Raw genomic sequence first — 9,381 nt, 5'->3', positions numbered from 1 at the left:
TGGTTTAAGCTGTTCAGTCGTTTCATTACAGTTGGTTTCATCGGTGGGGAACGTTTTGCTCGTTCATTAAGTTGTTTTTTAATTTTTTTTTTTTTTTTTATGGATTGGTGAGTAAAAGAAAAAGTTTGAAAATACAAATTATTTATCAATAAATTTTCCGGGAACTTGAACTAAAACATTTCGAAAACAAACTGGCTTTGATGAGGAATGAGCCAGTAATGTTTTTTCACTCAATAATGTATATGTATTTGAATTTTTGATGTACTACATTCATCATAGAAATAAAAAATTTCCAACGGAAAAACGTAATCAGGTGCAATTCAATTTTAAACTTAATACCAAAGAAAGTTGAAAAACAAGCGATTTCACGAAATTGCATTAGAAAGTGTATCGATAATTAGCCATGCATCCGACATACATGAGCGCGTTCTCGTTGAAAAAAAATAAATAAATAATAAGCTCGAGAAAGTCTCTTCGCGATACCGTGCGCTGTAATAGACGATATTCGCATTAATTGGTGTTTTGAAACGAACATTTTTCCAACTTTTCGCATTAACCATGTATTTTGCCAATTTTAACGTATATAAATAATGAAGGAGAAAAACTGTCATTTCGTATAAACCTTTCCTACCAGTCTCACAAATTCTAGTTTTAGCTATGATTTTCATTACGTGTCATAGTTTCTCTTAACTCGATGAAATAAAAACAAATAGTCATAAAAAAAGACTTAATTCAGTCCTCACGCTTTTATTTTCGGTCACAATCAAGTATACGAATTAATTATCGGTGGATGTATATTTTTTTTTTTTTTTAATTTTCAATAGGATGGCAACATAAGCAGCTCGATTGAGAGTTGCAACACCTTCATAAAATCATTATCTAACAAGAATTGCGTTGTTAATGGCACAGATAATTTTTCCCTTGCTATATTTATACGTAAAAAAAGTCCCAAGATATTGTCACCTCGAAAAAAAAAAAAAAAAATAGTTTATACCACGAAAGATTACAGATTATGCTGCCAAAGGGAGCAGCGCCCTTGTTGGCGCTGGTCCTGTGGCTGGCCGTCGCGGAAGCAGTACTCGACAACGACGCGCCGATCCGCACGTCGTCACGCTTTTACGCCCAAAGAGACCAGCTCCACAATTCGAATGACCAAGAAATCAGGCGTTCGTCCGGAGGGACCCCGGCTTCGACGAGGCGCGAGTCCAACTTCGACCCAAATGTTCTTAATCGCTTCCTTGAAGATTATGCCGACAAAATCAGGCGCACCACCGAGAAGACGACGATTTTTGGATACGACGAGGACGCGAAGGTACATCATCAGGACGACCAAGATCTTGAAGCCATTGCCATCGAGATCAACGACAAGGATGTCAACGCTTCCATCCCCCATGGATTTCGCGAGCCGGTATGATCATTCGACACGTTCGTTTTCAATACAAAATTCAAATGACATATAGTGTATTTCTTTGGTGATGATCAATTTCATTAATTATTACCGATTAATCTATTAACAGCTAGTTGTGCAAAAAAATCAGGAGTAAAGACTACTCTTGAAGTAACGTACGTAACATAACTCTGGAAATATGATCTTTTTTCCTTATATTTCGAGGTCCGATACATATTTTAAAATGAAATGAACGTAAGAATATTTATAACAATGCAGGTAAGCATAATGTAATGTTCCGTATCAAAAAATAATTGTTAAATAGTTTTTGTTTTATTTTCTAAGTTTTTATTCTAAACAATTTAAAAAAAAAAAAAACATTATTTTTCCCATCAAACATTTCGATAACGTGCAATTCATCGTTCATTCAGTTACAAATATTTTCACGTTTTAAAATATGTGTTGGTTCTATATATGTTCTTTCTTGGTGATCAGTATAATCAACTATGGTGTTCCCCTCTTACAATATTTCTTGCACCTTTCACCTAATTTACTGTACTCGCAAGCCTCCATGGCTCGACAATCACATGCGGCATCCCTCTTTTCCCCCGGACTTTTTCTCTTCAAAGTCGTGACTATTCATTCTCGCGTATACCAGCGATCACGAAACAAGTGATGCATTCGAAGCTCGTGCATGCGTGCACACAAAGGTAATAATTTGCTCGTTGGGTTGGCCAATTCGATAAATGTTACAAAAAATATGCGCAAATATGTTTCGCACTCGATTTTCATACGTACATCTCCAAGTGCTCGTGAGTGCCGTTAGGTGGGTTTTTTCTTCTTCACATTTTATTTTTATCCTACACGGTTCATTGTGCACAGTTTAACAAAGTCATAATTCTTCATTACCCTTGCAGGGCCCACTGCCTTTATTCGTAAATAAATGACACAATAAATTACTGGACGACAAATTTATGATTCATATAACTATGTACAATAATACTTGAACATACAATTCTCAAAGTTGCATTGTGAATAGTTTAAAGCACCGATTCTCAACAGATGCTGTACCGATTTTTTGTTTGCAATATGCACATTGTAGGAATCTGTATACATTAAAAATGTTTGCAGTACTAAAGAATCGTAATAAAGGTACAAAAAGTTTCATATACTTTTCAAAATTAACATGAATTTTCGTGTGAGAAAGTTCCAGTAATTTTATGATCTTTTTTTTTTAAAAAAAAGGGAACCAACCTCCCAACAATTTCAAATATACGTTGAAAGAAACTAGCTCCCACTGAAAGCTATGCACAAGCAAACACTGACAATCTATTTGTATCGATACCCAACGATCAATTGTAAATTTGACCACAGGCACGATTCAATGAAACGTCAAAGAGGCACAAGTTTTACGTTGGCAACGATGACAGGAACACAGGTTGGGTGACCCTGGACGCGGTGCCGTGGTCAAAGAGCAAAATATCAAAGTGGCAGCCTAACCCGACGACTCAGGGCCCGTGGCCGGAACACAAGCCCTGGGACAAGCCAAGCTTCAATAAGCCGTGGAACTCGGACTATCCGTCCAGACCGGCTTCGTACGAGACCGGCAAGCCATGGTGTGACTTTTCCCTCAAATTAACTTTTTGTCAAGCGTAGCGTTTATTTGAACTTTGTTTTTCCAGAACAATTATTTTTCGGTAAAACATCATTTTTTTAGCAAAATTTTGCGGAGTCGGTGAATTTTTTTTCCTTAATGAACTTTACGGCTGAATGTTTAGTTGACCAAAAAGCATGTTTGATTAAAATTAGTAGATTTTTGGTCAATTAAACAAAATAAATGATAAATTCTCTAATACTTACTTTAATAGGACATCCAATTGAACATAAGAAAGATTCATTGTTAAGATCAAATGAAATATTTTAAACACCTGTAACAGATCAAGTATTTAAAATACAATCGTATTCGAGTAAATTATTTAAAATACATTTGTTTTCGATAAAATAACTTGAAACTTGTTCATTAAGTACGTTTGTACTTTAAATAAATTATTTTTAAATACAATGGCCGACTCTAATTAGATTCGAGATTTTTTTTTCATTTAAAATTTAAAATTTCAAAGAAAAGAAAAAAATTTTGTTCTACACATTTGAAATATTTGGATTTCAAGTAAATTATCGTATTCAAACTACTTGGAGCAGGTTACATTGAAAACGTTTGATCTAAAGTAACGGAATCAAACGAACGTGCTAATGAATGAAAGATCAAAAATCCGCGTGGCATAAAAATAACGTTTGAATAGGCAAAACAAACTGACGCGGCCCGAGTGGTCCGACAACGATGGCTCGGGCTCGAGCAAGCCCTGGTACTCCGAGCGACCGCGTCCCATTCAGCACGAGCGGCCCTCTTATCCTGCGATCGCCAACGACGAGGACAATCCGAATCAGGCGCAAAAGTGGCCACCGGAGCGACCCGCCTGGGACCGCGAGCCATCCCGTCCCTCTTTGGACACGGATGATGGCCCATCCAATTTTCCGCCCAACAATTGGGAGAACTACGAGCCAAAGTTAGGAATTCACTGATACTCTTACTATTACGAGTTTATCACTGTGAAGTCCAAGTGCGTTTAAGTACACGTTTAAAGCGTGTCATCGAAATTTCTGTTTTTACAAAATACATCGTGGTGGCATGGATAAGAATTTTAAGAACAACCACATTGACGCTTCATAAACTATTTCACCTGTTCTATTCAACTAAACCATTTTTTTTTTTTTTTTTTTTTTTTCCATCAACTATTGGCGTAAAAAGGCTAAGAGAGTAAAACACTTCTGCCACAGATTTTACACACTTGTGAGCGTGTAAAATCTGTGACAGCCAAGTTTTTTTCTCTCCACAGCTTTCCTACGTTGATTTTTCACATTCAAATGGGTCTAGTTTTATGGAACTGGTTAACCACTTGGTGCATCATAGATTTGATTGTCCTTAAAATTACAATTATCTGCGCCACCACGATGTATTTTATGAAAAAACGAAAATTTCAACTACACATTTTAAACATGTACTTTCATACACTTGGATTTACAGTGTATGTGCTTTACGTTTTCAATGAGTTTGCATTATTTTTTTTTACTCTCAGAGTCTTTGGGTACCATTAAATTAGTTAAATTAGTGTTGAAGTAATTATATCATTTCGTGGGATCTGCAGTATTATAAAAATGTAATTCTCGCTGCACGTTTACGTTTTCCAATATTGTTCCGAATTTCGGTTTGGACACTCTTCGCTACGCGTATCGAAATGTGCCGGCTTACTAAAGAAAAAAAAGGAAGAAAAAAAAAAAAAAAAATCAAATCTCCCGAATGTTCAAAGGCCAAGCTACACGCATCACACGGAGAGCTACGTAAGCGAATCAGGTGGTTGGCACGACCGCAACGACTTCCCGAGTCCCAACAGCCACAACGGCCACAACGGCAAGCACCGGCCCTCCGACGACGGCTACCACGACCGACCGCATTTCTCCCACTACAAGTACCCGTCGAGCAGCCGATTCGGCACCAGCGGCGGCAACTATCCGCCGAACCACCCGTCCAGCGGCGACGGCCAGTGGATCCTCTTGTCCACGAATCGCGGCTACTCCAAGTCACGGCAACGCTCCATCAAGCTCGACGCCCTCGTCAACGCCGATACCAAGCAGGCCTTTCCCGCGAACGCGAAGAAACAGCGATTTCCCCAGCACACGGCCGACAGCGAGGAGCACATGCCCGCCGTGACCTTGAAGAGGCAGGTGAGAAAACTGGCCTCGCGTGGAGAATATATATATATATTTTGGGTCGATGTCCCAATAGACGATCCTTTACCTCCTTTTTTTAACACTAATCTCCAAAGTATGATGGTTTTTGTCAACAAAGAAATCATACGAATACACGCTCTATCGAATAACATGGCCATGAGGTTCGGAAAGTAAGGTGTATTCTCGTCCGGAGAGGACTCAATTTTTTTTTCATTGGCCATTCCCTTTTTTTTTTTTTTTTTTTTTTTTTTGTAATACACGTGTTGGTTGTTTTTTCTTGGAGACTTTTTTGTTTCCGCGAAGTGTACCGGGGTTATAAGTACTGATTTTAGGGTAGAAAAATTGTTATTGACTCGTCTCGAAGCATACACCTATTTAATATACTTTGAGCTCAGTTACTGGATCCATTGAACGAGAAACGTAACATTAAGATGATAGAAAATAATCGTTGTTCAAGAGTCATAAACGCATTTTACGGTCTTCCAGATAATTTTTGTAAGAAGCACTCGTGTTTGTAGTTTCTCTTTACAACTGTAATTTAAAATACATTCCTGTGTCGGTAAAACGGTAATTTTCGTGTGATTTTGTTGAACTTGTTTTTCTGTCCATCGATGCCCAGGATGGATGGAATCTTACAGATCGGGTAGAATTTTTTTCCCCCACGGAACTAAATTTTATACATAACAACGTATCGGAAAAATATCGTCGTTTCATTACTTTTTATTACTCTTAGTACCCACAGATTACAAATACAGAATTATTTAGATCACTTTACTTTCTCGGGCCGTTGTCGGCATGTCTTACCTCACTCGTCTGTTTCTACTTGATTTTGCAAACGTCATCCTTTCTCAGATAAAGTCCCTGGAATTGTTTTTCTTTTTATACTTTTTGCATAAACATTGGTACTTCCAGCTAGAGCATGTCAACTTTTTTTTCATTCCAGATCAAAAATTGTGCGTGTTGTAACAAGTAATTTGATGAAAAAAAAAAAAAAAAAGAAAAAATAAAATAAAAACGTATCGTTATTGTTTCTATTATGTTGTATAATATTCGTTAATCGTGGTTGGATGGGCAGGGGGGAAGGGGTATAATTCCTCGTAAAAGTAATGTTCTTCTTCGCTTGGTAACGTCGTTAATGGGATGTAATAATCCGACCGCGAACTGGAACCGATCTAACGGTGACCAAACGGACAATACGTATACAGTGTACAGGGGGGGAGCGCACATTTTATACTTGCCACGCGCAACCTTATACGTGGACGCTCGAGGGTGAAAAAAAAAAGGTATATCGTCAGAAAAACTTGAGCAAACCACAACGTCCTTTGGTATTCGCGCGCACGTACCAACGAACCCAAGCAACAGCTCGTTAAAATCGGATCCATTAAAATGCCCGTTGCCTCGGCAGGTCCGACTGATCGTGCTGCCGTCGCTGAACGCCACGAACACGACGACCTCGCACGGCGGCCTCTTGGAAGTCGAGCCCTCGTTCAAGACTGTCGAGCAGAGCCGAAGGGAGTACGAGCTCGAGATGCACAACAAGCAAAACAACGCCACCAATGGCACGGCCGACCGGCCGTCGGGCACGAAGATCCAGGTTAACAAGCGCCCGACGCGGAACAAGCTCGCGACCGGCTCTGCCACGAGCTCGGCTGTTTTAGCAGCCGTCGGTGCGGGTATGGTGCCCGCGACGATGGCCATGATGATACCGATGATGCTCGGTAAGAAACGGAGGAGAAGATCGGCCGATTACGACCAGTTGGCGTTTATCAGCGTGCCCGTGGAGTCTTTGTTGGGCGACACGCCAAGACGAAGAAGGGCGTAGGGCACTGCTTAGCGCGCGCATTTCATATTTCACTGTGTTATTATGTTTTTTTTTTTTCCTCCCAATACAATGGAAGTTTCATTGAGATGTGAGGATTTTCGATGGATTGCTCGAAAAGTAAAAAAAATGTATATATATGTACCCTTTTTTTTCTTTAATAATTGTTTTAAAAGGCAGTTGTATCGGGAGGTTTTAATTTTAATCAAGCAAGAGAATACCTGTGGAGTGAAAATTGTAACCGGTACTTTTTTTCATTTTTTTTGTCAAGAGTTAACAAAGTTTGCACATGCCATACGTAAAGGAAGATTACTCAACTCTGGCACTCTAGTTCATCAATAGATGAAACGTTTCAACTGATTTTTTTTTATCTTATTTTGTTCTATTTTGCATTTTCCTACATATATGCATCTAGATTTCCGATTCTAAAGTTTTTGTGTAATTACACTTGGACAGGTTTTTTTACAAGTGCTCAAACCTGATGTTTTGTGTGAAAAAAGTAATCGAAACGTATACGTTATATGGTTTTTACCAGCAAATGTATGGATTTTTATTAAGAAAATGTTGATAAAGTTTTATCATTTGACCCAGAATAATTGTAATAAAAAAAAAAAAACATTTTAAAATCCATTGTATGCCTCTTGTAAAATTAAACAAAATCGGTTACTTTTAACTGATGGGTTTTAACAGCGTAGTTTAGCATTTTTCAATCCACGATTCATTGTACTGAAAGTTTATTTAATATAATTAACTTAAGACTCTTATTTGCATACCATGCAATTTATAAAATGTAATTAAGTGTTTCGTACATTTTTAAAATGATGCTTTTTTGTATTTTCATAATTACTCGTACTTTTAAAATTTGATACCATTGTTTAAAAAATACATTTTCCATAAAAATAAAACTTTCGAAAAATTTCAATGTAAATAGTTTAAAAAATTTTCTCATTTCCAGCAATGTATTTCGTCAAGCGCGTTGTTAATAATTAAAATATCATACCTAATTTTTAAGTATCTTTATTCATGCGTATTTGTATAAAATTTAGTGTTACTGTTTTATTCGTTACTTATTTATGTTATCGTTCTACATACAAACTGGTAAAAGAATATTTTATACATAGATAAAATAAAATAGAAATCCTACTACTTTTTGTATCGATGTATTTACATGATTTTGCATTTTCATTTTATAAACTATTTAATAAAATCAATAACACATTAAGGAGTCTTACACATGAGTACTTATAATTAATAGCGTAAACGTGTTCAATCAAACTTAAGATACATTGTATGGATATATTTATACTAATGAGTTTAATTGAAGATTAATCGAACTTAAGCTATGTAGTTATATATACGATCAGTCGCTCATGGTCAGAGTTGCTCGAATGATTATATGAAAAAGAACCTTTCCCCTTTATAGCCCCATAGTTTGTCAAACATCATCGTAGAGCAACTCCAAATCATTTCAGTTAAAACTTTTATGAAAATTTAGAAAATATAATACGTGTGCACCGACAATATTTCAAATGATACACCATTTACTATCTTTTCATACGATTTTTACAAAAGAAAAATTTTACTAAATTAATGAATGAGACACTAGTTGTCAACAATCAATCAACTGATTTTATAATCGCTCGCGTATAGAGCTCTGCTATTAGCACGGCTGAATCGTTTAAGGTAGAAAATCCATCGGCACTAACAAATCAAACTTTTCTTGAATTTGAAATACGTTGTGTGCATTAAGTTTTTTTATGTTATGGAAAATTTTTTTAAGGTAATGTATCAGTACTAGTTAAAATTTAAAATATGTTTTTCAACATTGGCTGTAATAAGGTACAGCAAAAAAATTTTAAAAATTATGTAACGAATCAAACTATTTTTATGAAAAATACTGCACAAATCTGCAAAATTTTTACGTTATTTTGGTCCTTTCAAATTATGGTGTGTTGGCACGAAATAAAAATCAGTTTATTGATGAATATTTTTCCCGTTACAAAAGCATATGGCTACAACTTATAAGACTGTCACAATACGGTAAATGACGCACTTCACTCGCTTGATTAACTCGGTCCTTGGATTTTCTACCTTAAAACCATCTGGGTATCTACTTGTGATATAATTAATGCAATACCACAAACACTACTTGATTGTATAATACTTGAGTCTATAATTTATGAACTAATAGTTATAAAAAAATAATTAAATTACATTCAGTTGTTACGAAATGTAATGAAAACTGACCCATTCGATAAGTTAGTAATAATAGCAGAGCTCTAGTAAGTAAATCCCCCCGTATTGGTCAATCAATCGACTTCAGCAGAAATTAGTTGAAGGATCGAACGACAAAATGCCAGATTAAATGCTATAAAATTTGATCATTCGC

At 36.5% G+C, this 9,381-nt stretch overlaps 1 protein-coding gene across 1 annotated transcript; it reads left to right on the top strand.

Annotated features, from left to right (window-relative positions):
* The first annotated feature begins 1,012 nt into the window (after positions 1–1,012).
* LOC106642045 (uncharacterized) lies at positions 1,013–7,022 on the top strand. Its single transcript, XM_023390289.2, has 5 exons — positions 1,013–1,408; positions 2,762–3,003; positions 3,688–3,951; positions 4,753–5,167; positions 6,579–7,022. Exons 1-5 carry the CDS (start codon positions 1,013–1,015, stop codon positions 6,993–6,995), a joined length of 1,734 nt encoding a protein of 577 aa, XP_023246057.2. The 3' UTR covers positions 6,996–7,022.
* Positions 7,023–9,381: the final 2,359 nt, after the last annotated feature.

Source organism: Copidosoma floridanum, unplaced genomic scaffold (genome assembly GCF_036245765.1).
Source record: "Copidosoma floridanum isolate Cflo_tuat_1 unplaced genomic scaffold, Cflo_Japanese_pri ptg000032l, whole genome shotgun sequence".
NCBI classification, from domain to species: Eukaryota; Metazoa; Arthropoda; class Insecta; order Hymenoptera; family Encyrtidae; genus Copidosoma; species Copidosoma floridanum.
The sequence above is the reverse complement of the archived record's forward strand: the minus strand, read 5'-3'. Positions and strand labels throughout refer to the sequence as shown.

Excerpts from the sequence above, each read along its gene's own strand:
- LOC106642045 (XM_023390289.2), top strand. The coding sequence starts at position 1,013 with ATGCTGCCAAAGGGAGCAGCGCCCTTGTTGGCGCTGGTCCTGTGGCTG. Across the intron at positions 1,409-2,761 it reads CCCATGGATTTCGCGAGCCG|GCACGATTCAATGAAACGTC; the intron begins GTATGATCATTC and ends ATTTGACCACAG. Across the intron at positions 5,168-6,578 it reads CCGTGACCTTGAAGAGGCAG|GTCCGACTGATCGTGCTGCC; the intron begins GTGAGAAAACTG and ends TTGCCTCGGCAG.